Here is a 26,965-nt window from a genome sequence, read left to right as displayed (position 1 = left end):
GCCGACCTGTCTCAGTGCAAGTAATTCATAGCCTCTGTTACCATGCTCCCATGGAAGGCCCCATGCCCCACGCTTCTCATGCAGACACTCAGGCGCATATACACGCACTCACAGTCAGTATAGAATAGCTTCTGCCCCAGAGACCTTTCCGTCCAGATAATATGGTTCCCAAACACCAGATATCAGATATGATAGAAGTACGAGTTGATCTGACATGCCAGACTTCTGTCTCTTTCCGTTAGTGTAAATGTCAAGTCCCCTGCACCCTCCAGTTTCACGTCAATCACACGTCATGCAGCTGCGCGCGCATCCAAGCTTCCGATTTCTGCTGACATTGCAACATTTCTGTTAGTGCCACCCCCCTTTTTGACACCTACCTGTGACGTTTCTAGCACACACCTCCAGTTCACGCCTAGTCCACGCCTTCTGATTACGTACTAGTAGCACGTGGATACTGTTATCTTGTCTTCTCTCAGCTGTTACGCCTACTGCATTGCTTTCTATGATGTAAATTAAGTATATAAGCTATGTACTGTCAATAAAATGTAGCGCTCTATCCCTTCTTCCACCCCTGTGGTGGGAAGAACATGATATCCTGGTCTTGACCATTCCTTTTTAAGGAATAAAACCCCTAAGAACTCTAACACCACGGACTCTGGTTTTTTCTTTCCGATTTGAGTTATTATTGATTAAGTACTTACCTGCATAGAAATTAAGACGGTAAATTATATATTTACATCATTTTGGCGCCCGAACAGGGACCCCTCCCCCACCTCACGCGCCGGTTGGTGCGTTGCAAGCTCTGTCCCCTGCCATCAGTTAGACGGAAACTACGCGTACCGGCAGGATTTCCTGCATCTCCCTCTGGCCCACGGAGGTGACGAAGACTGCGATCAGTACCCAGACGAGGCGGTGAGGAGTGCGGAGGATCCCGACCAGAGCCTAGCCGAAAGAAGCAAGGTCCGAGGTGTCAAGAGGCCCACCAGCTTTCCGAAGTTTTCCGAAGTTTTCCGAAGTGTCGAGTCGAGTCCAGTCGAGTTTTCCGAGGCCTTCTGTTTCCGTGCTTCCCGGTGAGTACCATTGCTGGGACGTATCTAGACGGGTTTGGGTACACAAGTCCGGTCTGCACTGTTTTTAGACAGTGTAGCTGTACTGTTTAGCAGTATATCTAGTATTCTGAATTTCTGCACTGTTTCACCAGTGTATCTGTACTGTTTAGCAGTACATCCAGTATAGGGGGTAGTCATATATGTCTCAAATGTCTTTCCATGTGATTAATGTCGTGGTATGAATGTGACCGTTTTTAATGTGCATTATTGTGTTCTTGTATAACTAGCTGTATCCAGTATTAAGTAGTTAGGATTGAGCATTCAGTACCAAGTAAACAAGATGCCGTTTTTCAACAAGTTAAAGCAGATAGGAACTAGGAAAGGGATACTAGAGGAAGAAATTCCTATCCCCCCTAGGGACACTCCAGGAAACTTTATGTACCACAAGCATGGCATAGATGCCATATTATATCTAGATTTATGGGCCGACTATACTAAGCATCTAGACGAAAGACACAGATGGCCTGTTACCGGAACATGGGATGCTGAGTGCATCATGAAGGTAGAGGAAGCACTATGGAAAAAGAAAGCCAGACAATCTCAGAAAGACGCCATAGAGTTTTGGCGTAAGGATTCACATAAGCGTGCTGAAAAGGCACTACGTAGAGAAAACAGACTTAAAGAATCAGACAAGGCCCAAGAAAACGAGTTTTGTTACCGAGGGGATCCGAGTAAAATCAGAGCAAGTAGACCGCGCACGAAATAACCTCGTAAACGGTATGTATCTCGCGGCCGAGGGTTCGCCTGAGGCCATTTCTGAAATACCGAAAAATCTGCCGCCACCATTAGTTCCAACTAAAGTAATGCATAAGACTACTAAAGACATATTCCTGAATTCCTATCTAGAGGATGTAGCACCCGCTTACACCAACCTCCCTGTCCGCGCCCTGCCTAACGACAGGGACGGGGGTGGTAACCCGCCCCAAGATCATATTCCGCCAGTACCACAACAGAATGCTCCTGCTCCACCACCCCCACCACTTCCCGCACCTAAAGTTGATCTACCGAAACCACTTCTACCTGATCCCACTAAAAGACAAATTCAAGCTCAGATACAGACTCCGCCGAGAGATAATGCCCAAGCTTCCGCCTCAGGGGGTGCGGCAGGGGGTCTTCAAACACCGCCGTTAACACGCAGGTTACAGCTCGGGGATTTGCGGAATCCTTTTACGTTCAAGTCACCCCGCCTTGACATATTCAAGGAAAACCTTTCAGTTTGCAGATATGATCCAGTACCCGGTAAAGACAATATAATGATGATGGCATCACTACGGTTAAGATCTGCTACTGATTTCCTGCTGTGCTATGCAGGAATGAAGGAGCGCCTAGATAGAATATATGAGTTTGTTCAGACGGGGAAAGACCCTGACAGTATTCTGGAGGCCATGGAGCGTCAGAAAGTTGACGTTCAAGCACAGATACTACGTTTTTTCATAAATTGCCTAATAAGAGAACGAGACAGGCCTGGGACAGATCAGAGTGAATTAGATGCACTAAACAAGTGGGGTCAAAATATATCTGAAGGAAAACATGATAAGGGGACTTGCATAGCCAGTATGTACAAGAAAATTAGAAAAGCAGTGATAGAAATACACCAAAAAGAGAAAGAAAAGGCTTCCTCCGAGGAGGAAGAAGAACTTGAAGAACCAGAAAAGACTACAGATACTATAGCGTATGTAGGTAAGGGAACTTACCTTAGGAAAGGTATCCGTCCGGAAAGCAAGAGAGTTTTTCTCTCTGCCTTAACAAACCCGAATTCTTCGGAACATCAGTTCCAGGAGACTGATAAAAGACTCCGAGACCGAGTGGGGTACCACATACTCAATTCGATGGATGAACAAGAACTAGCCCGGTCAGCCATATTATGGGCTGAAAACCCGGATATGTATAATGATGACACAGTAGCGCAGACATTTCTGAACCTCTCCCCAGACGAGCAGAAATTAGCAGGTGTATACATGATTCAGCACCTCCTCACGAAATACAGAGACCAACATTCTGATCCAGGTCCCTTACATGAAACATTAGAAGCACTACTCATGGATAGATGGAGAGGTCTCAGTACCAAGTTAATACAAATAATTCTAGAACAACGACATAGATATAACGCTTTCATAAGCTCTGAATATGTTCCCGCTCCGCCCCCAGAAAGGAAAATGTATCACATGCAACGCCTGAGTGGCATTGAAAGTCAGAACCCCTTACGAGAAGTGCACCCAGTTATGGGTGAGGATCATCTCTTGAAACGTGTATATGTACACACGCCACTGACTAAGTTAGAACTGTTAGAAATGAAGAAACTAGTCCCGAGCCATGATAAAGACCCTGCAGGTTTTCACAGAGAGCTTAAAGACATGTTACTGATGGGGGATTACACCTATGAAGATATCATGAAAATGTTAAAGGTACTGCTGCCCACGGGCATCTACGAGAAACTGAAGGAAAAGGAATGGGAGGTGGGAGAGAAAAAGATTGTATGGGCAGAAATAGAAGACGAAGAGAACAAACGTGTCCCGGGGGTAGGCCTTGGGGACAAAACTAAAGCATTACCAGGTTTGATAGTACAGGTTCTGCCAAGATTATTGACAACTAGAAAAGAAGACTGGGATGCAATTTCAGCATGTAAACAGAAACCCGACGAAGATACTAGTGACTTTTATTCAAGATTCGAGAAATGTTTTATTATTAATAGTGGTCTTAAACCAAGTAGCGAGTCGTACCCACATCTTTTTGTATCAAAGTTAGTTGAGAATTCCCTGTTAGCAGTCAAAAATCGTGTATACAAGGTTGAGAGTACATGGCAAGCAAATACGCCATCCCAGATGTTACAAATGTTACAATACCATCAGAATAGAATTGGAGAAGAACAAGATCAGGAACAGAAACGTATGAAAGACACAAAAATGAAAATGTTAGTAGCCCAGTCGGTCCATACCGACGGAAACAGAAAAGGTACGAACCAGACAGGTCACGCCGCAGGTCCCGTTAAAGGGACATGCAACTATTGTAAGCAGCCAGGTCACTACGTACATGAATGTCCAGTCCTGAAACATAACATAGCAACAGGTAAAACTAAAGAGAGACCGCATCCACCTAGACAAGATCAGGTCCAGCAACAGACCTCACAGAATGTACAGCCCATGCAGAACACACAGCCTATGCATGCTACATCTCATACAGCGCAGGCAGTAGCAGTACCACAGCCCACTGCCACGACTCAACAAGTTTCCCAACAGATGTACCAGTATGCCCAATCTGCTTACCCTGAGTATCAACGATACACATGAAACAGCCTAGAGAGGGAGTTTGGCTTGCCTCTTATTGAAATTCCTGTAGATCAAGAAGGTCCTTATGTACACAGTCAAGTATTGGGAAAAGACAGAAAGTTTTTAATTGACACAGGGGCAAGCCGCACAATGATCAGTCATAATGAAGTCCCAGGGGCACCCCTCTCAGGCTCACAGAATGTTTCCCTTGGTTTTTCAGGACAGCCCATTGTAAATGAAGTATCAGAACCAGTACCCTTGGCTGTGGGTCCATTATCACGAGTTACAGACTTGTTACTTACAAAATCATGTCCAGAAAATCTGTTAGGAATTAAAACATTGAAGGCTCTAGGAGCTATAATCTGCTGTTCCTCGGAGGGGGTTAGACTCTTTCTACGGGATTTCAAGGGTCATTATGTGTTGCGAGAATTCGATGTCAGATTAAAAAATGTACCAGATCACCTGTGGGCAAAAGGCCCAACTGATGTAGGTTGTATGCATATCACACCATACCGTGTTACACTCAAGACAGCAGGAGTTCTACCACGAATCAGACAATACAAGTTACCCCCGGATGCTGTAGTGGCTTTACTGGAAATCATTGAAGAGCTCATAGCCCAAGGAGTGGTCGTAGAGACCGACTCCAATATCTGTAATTCACCCATCATTCCAATTCTTAAACGTACTGACCCCAATGCACCGCCAGTATATCGGCTGGTGATTGATCTTCGAGAGCTGAATAAATGTATTGTACCACAGTACCCTGTGGTCCCCGATATCTCTTCTCTATTGACTGCTATTGATTCAGAAGCAACGCTCTTTACTGTAATTGATCTCAAGAACGCTTTCTTCAGTGTACCTATTGATCCAGAGAGCCAATATCTCTTCGGATTCAGTTTAAATGGACGAAGCTTCAAATTTTCCCGCGCACCTCAAGGATTCACAGAAAGCCCCAGCATCTATAGTCAAGCACTGAAAAGACAACTAGATTGTATTCAAATGCCAGTTAACACCGCTTTACTGCAATACGTCAATGATCTATTGATCACCGCACGAAGTGAGCCCGAATGTGAACAAGCATCATTGACAGTTTTGCATTTTCTGGCCGACAAGGGACACAAGGTGTCTCCTTCGAAGCTTCAATTCTGTGTTCAGCAAGTTGTGTACTTGGGTCACTTGCTGTCCAAAGTGGGGAGACAGCTCACTCCCGATCGCATTCAGTTAATTGTAAATATGCCACGACCCCAGACACAAAAGGAAGTGCGGGCCTTCATAGGCCTCACCTCGTACTGCAGACAATGGATTCCTCAATATGCATTTCTAGCTAAACCACTCATCCAGTTAACGACGCAGGAGGCAGCGACTTCAACTGTCCTCCCTTGGACTCAGGAACATACACAAGCCTTTGAGGAATTAAAGAAAGCATTATGTCAAGCACCAGTTTTAGCGACACCATGCTACAGCAAACCGTTTACACTTTTTGTTACAGAACGCGATGGTACAGCATTGTCTGTCCTCACTCAAGACCAAGCAGGTTCACATAAGCCTTGCGCTTATTTTTCAAGTACATTGGATTCAGTAGCCCAGGCACTCCCTGCGTGCTTAAAGTCAGTAGCAGCAACAGCGTTAGCAATAAGACAGAGCGATTCAATTGTTTTAGGACATCAGTTAACAGTACAAGTTCCACACTCTGTAGAGGTTCTGTTAAACAGAACCCAGACTCAACACTTGACTATAGCACGACTGACAGGTTACGAATTAACGCTATTCCAGCCACACATAGAAATCAGACGCTGCAGCATTCTGAACCCCGCAACACTGTTACCTACAATTATGACAGATCCAGCCCCGCATGATTGCATAGAGATCATTAATGCAGTAACAAAGCCCCGACGAGACTTAACAGATGTTCCATTGACAAATCCAGACCTGACACTTTATGTGGATGGTTCATGTATGCGAACAAGTACAGGAGAATTAGTGGCCGCATATGCCGTGACCACTGAAACCGAAGTAAAAGAAACACATCGTATTGACACACTGTCTGCTCAAGCGGCAGAGCTTATTGCTCTGACCCGAGCCTGTATTCTAGCCAAGAACAGAAATGTCAACATATACACTGATTCCCGTTATGCGTTCGGAGTTGTACACGACTTCGGCATGTTATGGCAAGAACGAGGTTTCCTGACCTCTCATGGTGCCAAGATCCAACACGGTCCCCTCATTCAAGCACTGTTAGAAGCAATACATCTGCCTTCAGGCATATCCGTCATGAAGTGTAAAGCACATACTAAAGTTACAGATTCTGTTTCCCAGGGTAACGACCTGGCAGACCAGACAGCAAAACATACAGCATTGACTCACACTCAGACAACTGACATGACAAAGACAATAGGACCGACAAATTGCATGACAGTCAGGGATCCCACACTAGATGTTATCGATATTCAGACACATGCTACCCCAGAAGAAATAAAGAAATGGATTGAACTAGGAGGGATCCAAACAGATCAAGGTTGGATGACTAAGGGAAAATCTACATGGTTTCTCCCTGACTCTATGGTTCAAGTCATGATTAATACAGCACATAGTCCAGCACATCTAGGAGAAAAAGCGATGTTAGACAGTTTACAAAATCTTTGGAGCAATAAACACTTACGAGCAGCAGCAAAACAGAAAGTGCGTACTTGCATGATCTGTTGTCAGTTCAATCCAGGTAAAAGCGTCCCTGTAGAGCAAGGTGGATTTCATCCTCCCGATCACCCTTTTGAAGTCCTCCAGATGGATTATATCCAGATGGACCGTTGTCGAGGATTCAAATATGTCCTCGTAATTGTTTGTGCTCTGTCCCGTTGGACCGAAGCATATCCAGTCCCAGATTATACTGCCCCGACCACTGCCAGGCAGTTGGTTCGTGAATTCTTCCCACGGTACGGCATGCCTCGTGTCGTGTATTCAGATAACGGTCAGCCATTCTCATCCGAATTAATGAAGCAGGTTTCCTTGCTGCTAGGATATCAATGGAAATTCCATTGTGTCCGACATCCCGAAGCCGCAGGCCTTGTAGAGAGGCATAATCAGACATTAAAGACCCGTCTTGCTAAAATATGTCAAGAGAAAGGGGTCGACTGGATAGTCGCCCTGCCAGTGGCACTGTTCTATATGAGAATGGTTGCCCATTCGAGATCAGGACTATCCCCGTACGAGGTGGTCTTTGGTAGACCACCGAATATGTGGGGGACGCCCATTCCTAAGAAAATTACTGATGTTGATTGCAATATGTTGACAGATTACCTTGCCTCCTTGATGTCTGCACTCCAATCATGTCGTTCACAGGTTGCCGCAGCCTTCCCTGACAACACTGATGTAAAGCCGCATGATGTCCGTCCAGGCGACCTGATTCTAATAAGAAATTTTGACAGGAAAAGTCCGCTGGAGCCCCGCTGGAAATCGCCGAAGACCGTTCTACTCACTACAAGGACAGCGGTGAAAGTTGAGGGCAGGAAGGGGTGGATCCACATGAGCCATGTTAAACTGTGCAATGAACTGAAATCCGACCCAGGCTCATCCACCCCTTCCAAAGACTGTATCGAGCCCAGTGACTTTAAAGTTTCCGAACGAGAGAAAACTCCCCAAGAGGAGTACCGACTCAAGCTTCGATCTAGCAAGTCAGACAGTTTAATTGTTTAAGTCCTCCCCTAGGTGAATCGGTTAAATAGTTTCTGACATGTATCCCCTAGATCGAGATAGAGAGAGAGAGAGACAATTCAAGAAACGTACATACTGCAAATCACTGCGTAGTCACTGTATAGTGACATTGTTAATAATGTTTTTTCTAAGTCTTCTGATAATAGTTGCAAGTATACTTCTCCCTATCTATTACCCTATTTTCAAGCGTGAACAATCTGCTTACAATGTTTCTGCTGAACATTCTTTTAGCGAGTTACCTCCACATGAACTCTCCTACAGACTTGCGCTGCGCAACAACACTTTCATTAGTATGCTACATCATTCCCATCAGACTAACAATGCTACAAACTGCTGGATATGTGGCCGACTCCCTCCCTACCAGAATTACAAGGGAGCTCTGCCCCTCTTTCCGTACCCGTTCACTCACAATGGCTCCTGTGGTGCATGGTTTAAAATAATTAACTCCTTAGATCCTGACATTGCTGTTTTCGACGGGGGCTGGGTTTGGGGAAACTTGAACTTGGTCCTGCTCGACGTCTGTTACCCTGATAAAGAGGGACTCCCCACTCGAATAGGAACTGATCTAGAAAATGAAGTGTATGGATTAGGTAATTACACAATTAACCTTATGATTCTTACTGTTGAGTCCGAAGCTGCACCAGTTATGCCCGTTATGTCAGTATTACCAGTCACTGGTGAATTATGTGTCAGGAAGAAAGGTTCAGTACACTTAGGTCATAGTAAATGTACTACTGTGGTCGAATTCAGTGATCATGGTAAATCGTCCTTTAAAGCTATCCGTCATTCCTATTTTGTTTGTGGTCATACCGCATACATACGCCTACCTCCAGACTGGGATGGTACCTGTTATATTGCATTCCTTCTGCCACCTGTTTTTCTAGCTCCTCCTGATTACCACAGAAATACAAATCTAGTAAAGAATAGACTCAGAAGAGATATCCCACTTGTCGACTACACAGAAACGGCATGGGAACAGTACACCGATTTTAATAAAGGATTCTTTTTCTTTTTAGGACCTGTTCAAAATAGTAAACTAATACGCAGATTAACTAGAACACTTGAAGCAGTAGTGAATGAAACTGCCTCCGCCCTAGGTAACTTAACCGAAGAGCAGTCCGATATGCGGGTTGTTGTCCTTCATAATCGTCTTGTTATTGACGTCATCTTGGCAGATAGAGGTGGAGCCTGTAAGGTCATCGGGTCAAGTTGCTGTGTTTTCATTCCAGAAAACGCACCATCTGTATACAAAGCTATTACACGTCTTCATAAAATTGCTAATCTGATACATCAGAATCCAGGCACCTGGACTTGGTCCGGTTGGTTCTGGACAATGTTAACAGATTGGGGATGGAAGATCCTATCCTTCCTAGGCATTGGCCTAGTCCTAGTATTCAGTTGCTGCCTGTGCCTGCAGTGTGGGCCAGCGATTTGTGGACTGTGTGCCACGTCATGCATTGAACATTCCAGTTTCCTTTCAAAACGCAAAAGAAAGAGAGAGGAGCAAATGATGTTACAAGAACAAACTGATCGGTTCATGAGGATCGATATATCATGAAGGGTCCGTAGGGAACAAGGAGGGAATGGGGAAATATAAATTTTATGGTCAAGTTGTGTTCCCTAGCGCGTACCCCACCGTCTCCATGTACCAGCTCAAAGTGCATGTAACTTCCCTCCTGCGCCAGCTATGAAGACGCAAATACATTTGCGTCCAACGTCAACATGTCCTCTTTCAGATCCACCCTGAATGGGTTAATTAGTCCGTTCCTAAGTATGCTATGCCAACGTCTTTTTGTAGTGTACCTTACACGTTTTTCTGCTCTGGCAAAGTAGGCCCTGAATTTCTGCCATCGAGCCTTTTTTCTGGCTTCTGACTCTGAAAGCCTCAGCCCAGGCTGCCTCTGTACCCGTGAACTCTGACTTACTTCCAGCGCGGCCCACCGCGCTCAGCTCAGCCTGCTGCCTGCCAAGACTGACTATAACCTTCGAGTTATCTGTTCCGCTCCTCGAAAATACATTCCTGCCTACTAGCTTCAGTAAACATCCCCCTCAGCTACAGAGCCAAAGGGCCGACCTGTCTCAGTGCAAGTAATTCATAGCCTCTGTTACCATGCTCCCATGGAAGGCCCCATGCCCCACGCTTCTCATGCAGACACTCAGGCGCATATACACGCACTCACAGTCAGTATAGAATAGCTTCTGCCCCAGAGACCTTTCCGTCCAGATAATATGGTTCCCAAACACCAGATATCAGATATGATAGAAGTACGAGTTGATCTGACATGCCAGACTTCTGTCTCTTTCCGTTAGTGTAAATGTCAAGTCCCCTGCACCCTCCAGTTTCACGTCAATCACACGTCATGCAGCTGCGCGCGCATCCAAGCTTCCGATTTCTGCTGACATTGCAACATTTCTGTTAGTGCCACCCCCCTTTTTGACACCTACCTGTGACGTTTCTAGCGCACACCTCCAGTTCACGCCTAGTCCACGCCTTCTGATTACGTACTAGTAGCACGTGGATACTATTATCTTGTCTTCTCTCAGCTGTTACGCCTACTGCATTGCTTTCTATGATGTAAATTAAGTATATAAGCTATGTACTGTCAATAAAATGTAGCACTCTATCCCTTCTTCCACCCCTGTGGTGGGAAGAACATGATATCCTGGTCTTGACCATTCCTTTTTGAGGAATAAAACCCCTAAGAACTCTAACACCACGGACTCTGGTTTTTTCTTTCCGATTTGAGTTATTATTGATTAAGTACTTACCTGCATAGAAATTAAGACGGTCAATTATATATTTACATCATTGTCTTGCAGTGCCCTCTGAGATCAAGACATGGTCGGACAGGTTGCCCTGATGCTGGGCCCACTGAAACTTCAGGTCCCACTGCAAAGCCCGCATCCGCCACCGGGCGTGATGCACCAGAAGGATGCAGGAAGCCATCAGCCCTAGCAGCCGCAGCGTCAACCTGACCGAAACCCGGGATAACGGCTGAAAGATGGGAATCAAAGCCTGTATATCCTGGACTCCCCGTTCCGGAGGATAAACCCGAAACTGCGCCGAGTCGAGAACCGCCCGATGAAAAGGAGCTTTTGAGAGGGACACAGGTGTGATTTCGGCACATTGATGGAAAACCCTAGCTCGTGCAGGAGGTCTGCCGTCATCTGAAGGTGGTGGACGACTGTCTGGGGCGAGCCCGCCTTCAACAACCAGTCGTCTAGGTAGGGGAAGACTGAAACCCCTAACCTGCGCAGATGAGCTGCGACCACCGCCATCACCTTTGTGAACACCCGTGGGGCGCTGGTAAGGCCGAAAGGGAGCACGATAAACTGAAAGTGCTCGTGGCCTACCGTGAACCGCAGGTAACGCCGGTGGGCCGGCAGGACGGGGATGTGAAAATACGCATCCTGCAAGTCCAACGCTACCATCCAGTCTTGCGGGTCTAGGGCAGCCAAGACCTGAGCCAAAGTCAACATCTTGAACTTCTCCTTCCGGAGGAAGCCGTTGACGTTCCTTAGGTCCAAGATAGGACGTAGGCCCCCTTTGTACTTCTTGGGTACCAGAAAGTAGTGGGAATAGCAACCACGCCCTACTTCTGGCCCAGGAACGCGCTCGATGGCACCTTGGCCAAGAGGGCCGTAACTTCCCCCTGCAGAAGTGTCAAGTGGTCCCCCGACACACAGTGGTTCTGCGGTGGCATGGCTGGAGGATTGGTCTCGAAGGGGGGGGGAGTAGCCCCTTCGGACTATCTGCAGCACCCACCTGTCCGAGGTGATGGTGCGCCAGTGGGAGTGGTGATGGCGAACCCTGCCACCCACCGGCATCACATGGGCCTGAAAGCACAGACTAGGAGGACTTTGAGGCGATGCTGCGGGGGGAGGTGTGGTCTGACCTCGCCGTTGTCCCCGACCGCCTCCATGGCGGTTTCCACGGCCGCCACCGCGTTGATAATTCTGTTGCGGGGCGTGGCTGGCAGCACGTGTGGGACCGCCCCTTCCTTGGCCACGAAAGGAGCGAAACGAACCCGTTTGCTGGCGCTGGGTCGATAGACCCAAGGACTTGGCCGTGACCCTGGAGTCCTTGAAGCGCTCCAGCGCGTGGTCCGCTTTGTCGCCAAACAGGCGACTGGCATCAAACGGCATGTCCATCAAAGCATTCTTGACATCTGCCGAGAAGTTGGCGGACCTCATCCAGGCGTGGCGACGAATCGCCACCGTCGTGGACATCGCTCTACCCAGCGAGTCGGTCGTATCAAGACCACACCTGATGGAGTATTTTGCTGCGTCTCGGCCCTCAATCATATCCTTGCCGAGTTTCGCCCGTACCTCCAGCGGGCATTCTGTCAGCAATTCCGCGACCGTGTCCCACAGAGTGGGAGTAGCGGCCCAAGAGGCACGGGGTGTTGCAAGACCGCAGTCCCAGATTCAGGGATGAGAAGACCTTTTTACCATACTGGTCGTACCTCTTGGATTCCCTGTCGGGCGGGGCCGACGGGAATGCAGACTGGGAAGTCGAGGCCTGGATCACTAGACTCTCAGGGGTGGGGTGGGTGGACAGGAACTTGGGGTCATCCGTACACGGACGGTGGCGTCTGGCCACGTTCCTATCAACAGGCGAACCTGAAGCGGGCCTGGACCACGTGCCCAAAAGAACATCAGATAAGGCCTTGTTGAACTGCAGCAGTGGCTCCTGTGGGCATGACTGCGGTTTGAGGACCTCAGTGAGGATGTTAGTCTTCACGGCCGCGACGGGGAGCTCAAGGTGTAAGGCCTTGGCCGCCCTCATCAACACCACTGAATAAGCTGCCCCCTCCTCCGAAGCCACGGTAGGAGGCGAGACAAAGCCAGGGTTAGGGGATTCATCTAGACCACTGGCGTCACCCAAGTCACCTGTCCAGTCCATATTGGACTGACACTCACGAGTCAGAGGGTCCTCAAACCCCTCCCAATCCTCTCCGTAATCTACTCCCTCATCGTATTCGGGATCAACAATGTAGACCGGTTCCTCGGGGTTCACAGGCCCCATCGGCGTCGGACTCGGCGTCGGGCGACGCCCGTCCGGCTCCGTGACCGGAGACGGAGAGGGTATGGGGGCGGCGCCGCCCGGAGCCAGAGAACCGGCGCCGTGCGGGGACGGTGTCGGGGCAACCCCAATGGAATCGGCGCCGGAGAGGTCGGCTGGCCAGCCGGCGTCGAACCTGAAGGCAAATGAGGCGCCGGGACCGGAGTCGTCGACAGCGCCGGGGCCGGAGCACCCGACGGCGTCGGGGCAGGAGCACCCGACCCGCTAGGGCCCCCGGACGGAGGCACCGGGCCCGATGGCGCCGTAGGCCCCGTCGGAGAAGACAGCTTCCTCATGGCCATGAGGAACTCCTCTATCTCCTCGGGCGTCGCGCCTTGCCCAGGGACCGTCGGGTATGGAGCAGGCTGCGCCGGCGACCCAAGCGGAGCCGCGGGGGTGGGGCCACCCGAACCCCCGGCCGCATCGCGCGAGCGTCGGGGGTACGATGACGACGCCCCGACTTCTTGTGTTTCCTACCTGAGGAACCGGAGAAATGGTGACGACTCTCGGAGCGGACCCGGCGGCTCCGCGACCGCTCCCTCGACCTCCGGCCGGACCGGGACCTCTCTCGACGCGGGGCCGACACCCGCAACTCGAGTAGCTTGTGGGACCGCTCCCGCCTAGCCTTACTCGTCAGGGCCCGGCAATCGACACAGGCGTCCACGTCGTGGTCGGGGCCCAGGCACCGGAGACAGAGTCGATGATGGTCCGTGACCGACATCGTGCGGTCGCACTCATCACAATTCTTAAAACCAGGCATCCTACCGGCACCGTAAGAATAGATCAAAGGATAAAAAAACTTGGTCAAAAGACCGGAGTACTGCTCTTCGGATCTGCGCTAACTGGCATCACGGCGCACGACGCCAACGACGGACGCGGAGCCGCAGGGGACGCCTGCAGACGACGCCTACCGACGCGCAGGGGTACTGCTACGCAAAAGTTTCCGGATCCAGACTGACGCCTGGGGATATTCTAAGGTAAGGAATCTAATACTAACCTGTTTCTTTCAGATATGTAGTATAACTAAAGAGTGTTCTTGCTTCCCACCATTCCCGAGTATAAACTTAGTAACATGTTCACGGTTGTCTAATCGTTGGTTCCTTTGCTATAGGATGAAGAGCTAATGTGACACCGATGCTAGCTGGTTAGGGTTTCTAGGCACTAAGGTGAGTTTTTTTGTACCGTAACTACAAAGAGGAATATCCGGGTCACGAGTAAACAAGTGTGTCCTGAAACAGAAAAACAGGCAAAACTAGGGACTAACAGCTAACCAAAATGAGTAGCCAGAGGCTACGAAATTCTCATCAGTTCTGATAATCAATTTTAATTTCACTCACTTTCACGCACTGCACCTCATCAGCAGCCAAAATTGAGAAGCCTTTGGTTGGAGACAACATTTGGTATCCACAACCGCGCCATCATATGATGGGCTGGGCGTTGTTTGGATCGATCATCTAACCTCATGTGATGATACTCCGCCAATTGGGTGGTCTGATGAGAATTTCTCAGCCTCTGGCTACTCATTTTGGTTAGCTGTTAGTCCCTAGTTTTGCCTGCTTTTCTGTTTCAGGACACACTTGTTTACTCGTGACTCGGATATTCCTCTTTGTAGTTACGGTTTCAAATTTAGGGCCTTTGGGATATCAGGGTCAATAAATATAGGCCCTCAGACCCTCATCTCACTGTGTTTTTTGGGAGTTTTTGGTACACCACAATTCACTGAGGTCCTGGGTCTCTGTGCACAGTTCTGTGTAGGAGCAGAATCCCAGCGACAGTGCCCTGTGTACCTGTGGTACCATTTACCAGGGGCTGACATGTAGCCAGCGATGACAGTTGGGTTTAGGTTTCAACGCAGTTTTTAGGGAAGGAACGTAGGACCTGGGTACCTGATTAGCAGGAGCCCAGGGCACACTCAGTCAAAGAAAATCAGCAATTCAGCTAAAAGTGGAGGCATAAACTTGAAAGAAAGAGCGAAGGCACTTTCTCACAGTATCTGCCACACATTTGTCCAGACCTGGCACACCTCATTTCAAAGCCGTAGTAGCAGCCTTCGCTGTGGTAGAATGAGCGTGCAAATCTTCTGGGGGCTGATTCTTAGCTACCCTGTAGCAGATTTTGATGCATAACACAATTAGGATATGGTTCTCTTTTACAATGCTTTGCCCTTTATTTACCCTGGAGAAACCAACAAAACATTGGTCATTCTGTTGTTACTCCCTAGTCCGATCAACGTAAAAGCTGAGCACTCAGAGTAAAGGTGGTAGAGTTGTTCTTTCTCTCTGAGGGGTGAGTCAGTGCATAGAAAGTCAGAAAAGTGATGGATTGCTCTTAATGGAAGGGCTTGACTACCTTGGACAGGAATGCTGCTTTCATCTGGGGAACCTAGTTTGTCTGGAGAAAACAAAGTGTATGCAGGTACCACGGACAACACATGGTGTTCACTCACTTGCCTTGTTGATGTTATGGAATGAGGAATGCAGTCTTTATAGTAATCAGACGAAGGGGACAACTGTGCACTGGTTCAAACGGCAGGCACAGGTAGGAACTTAAAAAAACATGTCTCAACAGGTGACGAAGAGGGGTGGCTGATCCGGTAAGCGTAAGAAGGCCGAAAGATAACCTTTTACTATAGTCACAGCAAGACAAATAAAACAGAAGAACATCCAATAACAGTGGGGTCAGGGGTTGAATGTCATGGGACTAACACCAGACAAACTTCTCCAAGGGTCCAGAATAAATGCATGTGGTAGATGTATGGCTAGCTGACAAACTGACACATGCCACTTTAGGAGGGAGATCAAAATACCTCAATTGTAGTTGCTCAAACGCTATGCATGGAGGTTTAAGTTATGCAGGCTTGGGTGCAAAACTGCTCTGCTGCTGCAAAAGGAGGTCCTCCCAAAGAGGCAGTCCAATCCGAGGACATTCTGGAGCCACCAGGATTACTTGGCTTCACTCTTTCTTGATGTTTTCCAGCACTCTGGGCAGAAAGGCATACAGCAGTCTACGCCCCCAATGCTAGTGGAAGAAATCTGCCTCAGGAACTCCAACGCACAAACGTTTGACACTGCTCGTTCTCGGAGTTGGCGAATAGATATAACCAGGGTTCTCCTCACTAGTGGAAGAAGCCCCATTTCAGTTCCATTTGAAGGAGTGTCTTATTGTCCTTCTGAAGGTGTTTGCCCACTCATTTCTGATGCTTGACAAATGTTCCACTCTGACAGGGTGCTTGTGTGCTGATCGCTAAATTTCACAGAAGCTGAACCTACTTTGACAGAATAGACAACTTTATCCCTCCTTATCTGATGGCAAAGAAGTTCTCAGTAGCCAAAATGGGATTAGGGGAAGAAGGGCAATGTCTTGCGGAGTATCCAGACCACTGGAATCCTAGAGGTCGTCAAAAATATTGCTATCCTATTTGTCATCATTGTCCCCAATATCATATTATTGGACATAGTCTGGTTCAGAGTGGGCTTAAGGTCTAGTACTGGTCTTTGAAGTGTGGGTCTCTGATTCGGGTAAAACTATCTGTTCTGTTTATGGCATCAGTGATGTTGGTATCTGCTTTGGCACTTGAGTCAGTGATGTTAGAAATGGTACTGAGCATGGTGCAGATGGTGGAATCGAGGTTGGTGGTGTCAGAGCCAGAGTCGGTGGGGCAGAAGTCGGTGAAGGGTCCACATCCGAACAAGGTTGAGGGACACAGTTGGTGTTGACAACAGATTTGCAGACAGTAAACCAACTGGAAACCTCTCCGGATCCATGGGGCCTGAAGGTGCTCCAGAGGGATTTGGTGTGCCATCTGGGCCATGGCTACCCTTAGCTGTTGGAGCTGTTTCGTGTTGCTGTCTTTCCAGGGTAGGGTGGAAACAGACTAGCGTTAGAATCAGTTTTGCAGTGGGAAAACTCCTCCAAGGCCTAAAGGTTCCTTGAGTGTCTTGTGACTTTCTTGCAAACCCAAATGCTGGGAGTGTCAGGACAGAGAAGACCCATGCTTGAATTTATGTTTTTTGTGGCGCTTCTTTAGACTTACCAAAACCCAGTGATTTTGATGATGTATGGACACGGGAACAGGCGCAAGTGTGTGTGTCTGTGCTCTTGAATTAGACCGACACAACCGTGCCTTCTACCATGAGCAATTTTCGACTTGCGTAGTTCGGCAACAGCAGGTATTGACTCACGATCCTGGGTGGCTGTCTTGTTTTTCTTGGCACAAAAAGGACATGACACAGAATCATGTTTGGAGCCGAGAGAATAGATGATAAAGAACTCCCTGTTCTACAGCCAGTTGTTGGCTCAGGGGAACGGATGATGAAATGTCCGTCTCAAAAATGCTGCCATTTGAGCAATGCACTTAGTAATCTTGGAGAGGATTTCAGCCTGCATGTAAGGCCAGGTAGAGCAAACCAGCCATCATGAAATACATAAATTAGATCATTGAAATATATAGGGATATGAAAATGTTAATCTTATAAATCAAATGAGATTAAGAATTCTCCTACTTGACAAGGTACTTGTTCAGCTGGTGTAGGTCCAAGATATGACACCAGACTTCGATTTTGGCAGGACTGTTGATACCTAGAGAGGGGCTTCAAGAGGGCACCTGGAAGTGAGCCTCTGCACTTTTGTTACACCTCTTGGAGGTATTAAAAGGGGACTCCAAGGAAGTAGAAAAAATCCTGAGTCCCTATGGTAGAGATCCTTCCTAATCCAGACCCTAAGGACAGCTCTGTTCGATATTTGAGGATGCCAGAATGATTAGAGAAACCAGGAAAGAGACAACTGTTGTAAAACACAATTAAATATCTGAAACAATCAGCAGTACATTTCATGTCACACTCACCTCACTGGCTGAAATTCTGGAAATGTGTGTGTTTTCCAAATTAATTGGGCAACTAAATAAACACTCTTTTTAAGCCTTTCAGATTTGTGAACATTAAACACTGCACAGTTAGTCAACCTTGGATTCCCCAACTAGACAACAGGAAATCATTCAAGCTTGTAAAACTTTGAAAGGTCCACAGTTGAAGAACATTCGCGATCTCATATGTGACGTCATGCATGAGGTCAGGAGCAAGGTGTGGTGGGGCCGGACGTTTGCATCAGTGCCTTAACTGGCAATTAGGCGTTATGTTTGGTGTTGAAACACTGCCTACTGGCTAAGATCAAAATACCTGGGAGATTCCACAACCTAGCGTATATTACCGCTAAACGTGAGATTTCCCGGAATTGGAGGGTGACAAGGGACCCGCACTTAGGAGCATGGAATAAAGAGATGATCAAATGGGCGGGATGCGAGGGAAGAATCCTACTGCAGGATGAGCAGCGGGGCATGGGCAAGACAGAAGGTACTCAAGCTTGGGAAGCACTGGTGGACTGCCTAACCTGGGGCAAGACAGCCCGGTAAACTCGACTGGGAGATCCCACGCACACCCTGAGCGACTGGACCTGGAGCCACCCCTGACCCCTCATGACCCTAGATTGGGGTTGTCTTGGAGCATGGAAGTAAGCGCCCTCTGACCTGGGACCTACAGTACTGCATACACTTAGTATCCACACATTTAATGTTCTATAATAAGTGATGTACCGACTCACGGTGGGAGGGGAGGAAGAGAAGTTGTGTTAAGATAACTTGAACGGGCTGCGTTGCCCCGCTTCTTGAAGGCCTTGATAACTATTGAAGTGCTAGAGATGTATCTTTTTATCCAGCTGATAGTTGAAAACCGCAATAAAATCTGTTTACAAAAAAAAGGTTTAGTGTTGTAGACACTACATTAGCTCAACTATTTTGTCTGACTGCTCTCGGACTTAAACTTAACGGAACTGTAAGGTTTTTCAATCAATGTCAAGGGTTTTGTGATGTTATATCAACTAACTATTATATAGCCATCTTGTTTGGCTTCATATATCTTTGCCATCACCGTACCAAAAAAGCGGCAATACAGAGACTGCAATCATTTAAAAGGCAAACACTTCAATATCAAGTTTTTATTTATGCTGCATAGGTAAGAGCGAGTGGTGGCCAGCATAGGGCATCACTAATTGCTGATGCTGATGATTCACACTGAGGTTGATTACTGCAAACATGTGACAGTAGACATGATTGTTGTGTTTAGAGCCACATCAACCAATCACTGATACATCCCACTGTTCAGAAGCATTAAAGAAAGCATTGGGCCACATGCATTTTTCTTTTCCAGGCTTCATTAAGTCACCAACAAAGAATACGTTAATGCGGAACAATGGATCTTGCACTTGGAGGTGGTAAGTCTTTACGGACGGTGAACAGTATGCCCTCAATGAAGGAGATCTTGTTAATAGCAGAAGAGGTGCTGACTAAGAATATAATGATTAAATCTTAGTGAACAAAGATGAAATGCCTTTGATTGTTAATGAGAAAATGTTCAAACCAACAATGAGGAATTTGTAGACTATGAGACTTTAGGTGGATAAGTCATGCGGTCCTTAGAAGCTGCTTGAGTTAAAGAAGAGACATTGACTCCTAATTCCCTGATTCAATAGTCACCCATGTTCTAAGGTTCCCTTAGTAGGTTCCTACCGGACGTCACCCCCAAGAATGCAGCAAGACCTAAAAATAAGTAGTTTCTTTATGCTTGAGGATCTTGTAGCAAAACAACTGATATATGGGACAGTTTTAAGAGTACATAATGGTGGTCAGGACAGTGAAAACGTTGAGAACAGATCATCTGAATACATCATTTTTAAGCAGCAAGAAGTGCCAGGTCAATAGGGCACTATTTCTCCAACACAGGAATTTCAGCCATGAAATCTAGAAATGTATGAAAGGACATTGGTAATGCTCTTTCTAGTAGAGATTCTATCTAGTAGCAGATTCCTCACCTTCTGAATACACTCCAGGCATCAGATTGGATTCGGAAACTTTTCAACCGTACCTTGGTGTGGTGAGATGTGGTGCAGTGCCACAATCACAGTGTTCCGCACCAGAAAAGACGTGAAGAGCCCGTAACTCCCACGGGCTGATGTCAGTTACTTTCGAGGATGTCCTACCACCAGTCATAGAGCACCAATAGCAAATGAATTATGACCAGTGTGCACATTCCTAGAAAAGAAATCTCAATAATGGATTGAGTCCAATACAAAATGCAGAGGATCTGTGAGGAATCTGCATCTAGACCTAGTCTCTACCAGAGAGAGTATTACCAAAGGTAAGTAATTTGTCCTTCTGATAGACTTCTAGCCATAGATTCCTACCATTCTGAATAGATACCAGTGCAGTACATATTCAGAGGGACTTAAACCAGAAACATCTGTAAGACCGATGAACCAACATGCTCAGCTCGGCACACCTGACTGGCCAGACAATAGTGCTCAGTAAACATATGGAGGGACGCTCAAGTAGCCGCCTGACAAATGTCCATGACTGGGAGTCTGTGTGCAAATGCAGTGGCAGCAACTATGGCTTTGGTAGAATGAGCACACAGTCTTTCAAGAGGCCGATAAGAGCCAAATCGTAGAAAATTTTAATGCAAAGCACGGTCCAGTGGGAGAGGGTTCTCCTCTGCAGAGCCTTACCTTTTTTTCCAGAGAACCCCACAGAGAGCTAGCCCTCCTTGCTGTGTCCTTTAGTACGATCAATCTAAAAGTTTAGAGCTCCTTGGGGGTCCAAACAGATGAGTCTACCCTTCTCGAGAGGTCAGGCGGAGCACAGAAAGCCAGCAAAGGGATGTTCTGACTGACATGGAATGGCATCACAACTTTAGGGAAGAACAATGCCCATGTCCGCAAATCCAGTTTACCTAGGAAGAAGGTGGTGTACTGCGGGTTGACACAGAGGGCTTTCAGCTCACTCACATGTGGCACAGATGTTATGGCAACAAGGAACACTGTCTTGAGGGTGAGAAGTCAAGATAGACAGCTGTGGAGCCACTTCATGGCTAGTGCACATCAGATATGTGAAGACCAAGTTTAAGTTCCACTATGGCATGACAAAGGGAGAGGGAGAAACAAACGTTGTAAATCCTTCAAATAACTGGAGATTCAAAAAAAGATGGCTAATCCAGCACCCATAACAAGATTTACCCTGTAACTGTTCCCAGGACAAAGCCATGCCAGGTTAGGAACAAAACACTGAAATCACTTTCGTGAACAGAGGGGCACTGGTGAGACCACAGCAAACTGGAAATTATTCTGTCCCGCCACAAAACGCAGGTAGGGCCAATGGGCCTGCCGGACAGGTATATGTAAATAAGCACTCTGCATTTCCAACGCCACCATTCAGTCTCCAGTGTCGAGAGCAGACCAGACCTGGGCTAGAGAGGAAATTTCGATTTTTTCCTTCCAGAGGTAGTGTTGAGAGGCGCAGGTCTAAAATAGGATGAAGACCTCCATCCTTCTTTGTCACCAGAAAGTAGCGGCAAGAACAACTACAACCTACTTCTGCTGCTTGTACCCTCTCAATAGCCCCTTTGGCTTAACGGGCTTGCATTTCCTGCCACAAAATAAACCGATGGTTCTCGGTCAGTCGTTGGGGGTACAGTGGAAGGAACAGTGGTGTGGAAAGGAAGGTAGGGTATAAACCCTTCCGAGCAATTTGGAGGACTCACCCGTCCAATGTTGCGGCCAGCCAACCCAGCAACAATCCTCAGATCTTGCTTCCCACCTTGTGGCTGTGCTCCACTTAGGGCACACTAAAGGGATTTGGCAGGTGAAGCTGCAGGGAGGGGCAGCGGACTGGGAGGCTCATCAACCTTGACTGCAGGGGTGATGGGTATCATGTTTCGACCACAAATCTGCTGGACACCTTGTTGAGGTTGGATGGGCTGAGGACACGGGATGCTTCAGCTGCACAGTGAGAGGGCTGATGCAGGCAGCAAGGTGGGGCCGACAAACTAAGGAAGAGTGCTGTGGCCCTACTCTCCTTGAACCACTCAAGAGGGGAATCTGCCATGTCCACAAACAAGCTTGTCCCATCAAAGGGCACATCCATGAGAAACAACTGGACATCACCTGAAAAACAAGTGGAACAAATCTAAGCATGGAGACGTCATGTTACACTGGTGCAAACAGTCAACCCGATGGAATTGATGGTGTCTACGCAAGTACGAATTGTGAACTTGGCAGTGTCACAACTATCCTGTAAATCACCCAACATGAAATCCATAAGTGTCTTGTTAAAAGGCAAGAGGGGTCAGTGGATGCCTGCCCCAGATGGAGGACTTCTGTAAGGACATTGGTCTTCACCTTCAAGGTGAGAAGCTGCAGGTCAAGGACTTCTGCAGCCCTACGCATCACCGTGGCGTAAGAAGTGCCCTCCTCAGTGGCAGGACTAGGGAGTGAGAGGAATCCCAACTCAAGGAGGTATGAAGGCCACTAGCTTCCAGTAGGTCCTCATACAAATTCTCTTTGTGGTAAGGCTGGCCAAATTCATCACCTTTATCACAGTCATTGTCCAAATCTGTGCAAACAAGGAATGAAGGATATGTGTTCTCCCCTGTGAAGGCGGCAGATCGAGTGGAGGACGTGGTGCTTCTGCAGCAGGTGAGCATGACCACCAGTTAAGGATGACCCAATTGATTTAGAGCGGACAATAGGCATCTTGTCTTCTGCCATTGATGAAATAGGCATTGGCATCAAAGTACTGTGAACGAATGTGAATCATGGTGCAGGAGGTTGAGGCAGAGCTAGAGGTCGCCCTGGGATGGTCCTGGAGGGTCCAACTGGCGCCAACGGTGAACCCACCCACGATATTCCAGCTGGAGAACAGCGTGGCTCAATGGGGTCCAAAGACACGACACAGGGAGCCAGCAACCATCCAAAGAGTCAAAGCATGACTGTTCAGAACTCTTTGATCTGTGTTGGGGAGCCGAACGGCTCCAAAAATTCAAATTGTGCCAGGTTAAATTGCAGGATAGGTTCAGAGATTTCAGGAGCAAATTCAAGATGTATGGTGAAGCATCATACGCCTTTTCAGGAAAGTGTGAGTGACGGTAAGGGGCTGAGTCTCGCTCAGATTTATTGTGCAGTTTCTTTGAACTACTCAGCGACTTTGAGATGAAGAACAGCCTCTGTCCCAGGACAAAACTTTTGTCTTGAACTAATCTCTTCGCTGAGACTTCAAGTGCTTGGAGGTGTAAAGTTTTGCTGTGTGGTTTCAAATAGCCTTCTGGCTCATCGATGTGCAATCGTTGAAGGACTTACAGTCAAGACTCAACACCAGGCACCACAGACAAATCTGATGAGGATCTGTGACAGACATTTGCTTGTAACTGGCCTAACAGGGCCTAACACTTGTCACTTTAAAAGATGACATTTGGAGAGCTGCTATGATCTGCGGTTCCTGTGACCTATAGCCAGTCTTTAGGAGGCGAAGGGACATAGCCTCAAGTCAGCCCATCTAGCCGAAGAAGCTGTTAATAAGGGAGCACATTGTCCTATGGGTACTGTCTGCTTGAGGAGGAGAAGAACAATGCCACCATGTCAACTCAGTTTGAAACCAGCCAAATGCAAATCAATCTTGGCGGTTCAGGGAAGACTTGGCCTGACAGTTGGGGTTGGATTGCTCCTACTGGATCAGGGTCAAGACTGAATTGCATGTGGCTGAATCCAAACTGAGGTTTCATGGTATGCAAAATAACAACAAAAATAATAATAATAATAATAAACGGACTGGGATGCAGCCCAAGTATTTACTAATGGCTGAGATCAATGAATAAGTTACTTACCCTCAGTAACAATGTATCTGTAAGAGACATATATTCGTTATAGACTCCTTACCTTAGAATTACCCCAAGGAGTCAGACTGGATCCAGAGTTTTTTTGTTCAGCATTACACCTGCGCATCGGTAGGTGGCACCGGTCAACTACGCATCAGTCGGCATCACCAGCATGACGTTGCGGTGAGGTGTCATGGTATGCAAAATAACAATGGACTGGGAAGTGGCCCAAGTATTTACTAATGGCTGAGATTAATTCAAGCATTTAATCCGTCACTTTTTTGCATAGTTCAGTGTAGACCTGTGCATCCCAGTGGTGCTAACTTTTCTCTTTGTACAGTATTATGTTTAGATGTGAATCAAGTACTTTTATTTCTTAAAAAGAATAGGAATGGGCTGGACATGCACTCATTGTGCCAACTTTGTGGGTACAGAGATAGAGACAAGGGTCTTGAATAGCAGGACTTTGTGGTCAGTCGGGCTTACCTGTCACATGCATGGCGACACGTGTTTTAACCTGTGTCTGGTGTCTATTCACAATTTTGAGTATTTGCTTGTGGCATCCTAGTTGTGTGTCATTTTAGGATGCAACACCTGTTGGTTGCATCAGTTTTAAGAAAGTACTGATTTATGGATAAGGATACAATATCTAGGAGAAACAAATTATTTTGGAATCATCATAAGAGATGAAACTGGAATCGTATCATCCGAGAATTTAAACACACTAGACAGTCATATAAAACTCTTATGAAAATTAATTCTAACTGGCATTGTATATCATTATACATCTTGGGAAATATACATTCTACAGTACAACGGTCATATAAGAACATGCAAATAATTTAACATACAGGAATACATAAATAAAGTGCAAGCATGACATTAAAATATGTAAAACAGAGTTCATTAAAAAAAAATACAAAATCAGCCAATGGTCTACATTTCTGCTATGAATAAGGGGTCACGTGTGGTTTAGATGACTTGTCAGTCCACAAAAGTCAGAATCTACTCTGGATTGCAGAATCAACTTTTCTTTTGAAAATACACTTGATGTCCAAGGTGTTGTGGATATATTAAATCTGTCTCAGAGGGTGAAGGCAAAAGGTATATGTTGAACCTGTAAGCTTTGGTGTTTTGTTAAATCAAGAATTAGAGGAAGAAAAGCTTGGATTTGGTTAGTAGGTTTCAACAAACTGGTATTGTTTGGCTTTATTGCAATTTGGCTGAATTTGTGGGTAAAGTTCTAAGTACATCGGACCAGCTAAGTTTTACCCTTTAACGTTTGACATGCAACATAAAGCAACCCGTAAGTAAATTCTGAATGCATGTCATAAGAATAAACAATTCTGGTAGGAAAAAATGAAACGTCCCTGTTTTAATATTAGAAACAGTGTAAATACCTCCATTGCGAACACTCTGCAGGCAGATTTCCGTAATGCTTGTTTCATTGCTATTTCAAGCCCTTCAAGATCATGGTGCTGAATCACAAAGGCAAGAACTGGCCACTGAAAGTTCCTTTCTCCTTTGGAAAGTGAGCTGTGAGCAGATATTAGTCGAGAAAGTTCAGGCGATGGATGTCTCAAGAGATTTGATCCTACTTCTGCATTTGTAAACATACAAAGAATGCAGTTTAAATAGGACATTTTTAAAACACACAATATAAATGCTTCCTAAAACAATACAAGTTTACAGTAGAAAGAATAAAATGACAGTTTCAATAACAAAACTAATCGTTTTTCTCCATTCTCAGAAAACTATGGGTGTTTTGAATTCGTCCTTCATAAAACTTTTGAGAGTGTTTTCGATTTTTATTTTTAGGAAGTATATATATGTAGTGAAAAAGTAAACAAACCAAGCACACAGTTCACTAAGACCTGGATAACTGTTCATGAACTTGTGTGAGTAGGAGTTTTGTGTAAGGGGAAAAAAATAGAAGTTTTGTGCACTGCCAAGCATATTTGTGACCATTTCAAAGATGTTGTTTTGGGCTCGGAGTACATGTTTATTTGAACTTAACACAGTCAGCATAGTGGAAACATGGAAAAGGGAACCAAATAAACACCTAATCACATAAGATGGTAGGTATATCTCGGTCTAGAAGTCACTAACAAGTCACAATCTGGTAATCTAGTGGGCTGCAAGATGAACAAGTTATTTACCTTCGGTAACCCTCTTTCTGGGAGAGATTCTATCTAGCAGTAGCACCTTTTGAATATTACCCAGGGCTGGTTGTAGAAACGTTTCAGCAGTACCTCAGCAAGTTCTATTCCGAAAATGAGGTGCAGGGCCTATATAGGCGCCACACCCAAGAGCAAATTGGTTGTGACCAGTGTGCAGAAACCTAAGCTAGAGTCCCATCACTGAATGGGCAGAATGGAAGGGTCTACAAGGAATCTACAGCTGGCTAGAGTCTATACCAGAGAATGCGTTACCAAAGGTAGGTAATGTGTTCGTCTGATGGAAACTTACAGCTGCAGATTCCTTATCTTTTGAATAGATATCTAAGCAGTACCAAATAAGAGGCAGGTCTGTGAATGGACTCAAACAAGAAAGTCTTGCAGGACAGAGCAGGCAAAATCCCACTCTCTCCAAACGTGACTGTTCAGACAAAAGTGCTTCTTGCAAGTATTGAGGGATGACCACAGAGCTGCCTGGCATATGTCTAGTACAGGGACTCTGTGTTAACGCAGTGACAGAGGCTTAGGCCCTGGAAGGATGAACACATAGTCCTTTTGGAGGCTGCTTTTCAGCCACTGCTTAGCCGACATTATTGCAGAGAACTAGACAGAGAAAGATAGTTCTCCTCTGCACCTCCTTGCCTTTTCTCGTTCCAGGGAATCCCACATAGAGCTGATCTTCCACCCGTTGTTCATTGGCACAATCAATGTAAATGCTGAGCGCTCTTTTTGGATCTAAGTGATGGAGTATCTCCTCTTCCTTAAAAGGATGAGGTAGAGCATAAAACACAGGTAGGGTAATGGTTGACCAATGTGGAATGGCAACACAACTTTAGGCAGAAATAATGTTCCCGTCCACAGAACCAGCTGGTCTGGGAAGGTGATAGTGTGTGGTGGATTTACAAAACGCGCCTGAAGCTCAATCATGGTCTACTGAGGTGATGGC

The 26,965-nt window shown here is 46.6% G+C and overlaps 1 protein-coding gene across 12 annotated transcripts in view; it reads right to left on the bottom strand.

The window, feature by feature from the left end:
- MYCBP2 (MYC binding protein 2) overlaps positions 1-26,965 on the bottom strand; it is a 2,065,574-nt gene that overhangs the window by 522,715 nt on the left and 1,515,894 nt on the right. For all 12 annotated transcript variants that reach the window (XM_086934832.1, XM_086934837.1, XM_086934835.1 and 9 more), the window contains one exon: positions 25,243-25,442. In XM_086934832.1, coding sequence (XP_086790958.1) covers positions 25,243-25,442 — 200 coding nt within the window. The remainder of the gene's footprint in view (positions 1-25,242; positions 25,443-26,965) is intronic.

This window comes from Lissotriton vulgaris, chromosome 8, assembly GCF_964263255.1.
Source record: "Lissotriton vulgaris chromosome 8, aLisVul1.2, whole genome shotgun sequence".
Lineage (NCBI taxonomy): Eukaryota > Metazoa > Chordata > Amphibia > Caudata > Salamandridae > Lissotriton > Lissotriton vulgaris.
The sequence above is the reverse complement of the archived record's forward strand: the minus strand, read 5'-3'. Positions and strand labels throughout refer to the sequence as shown.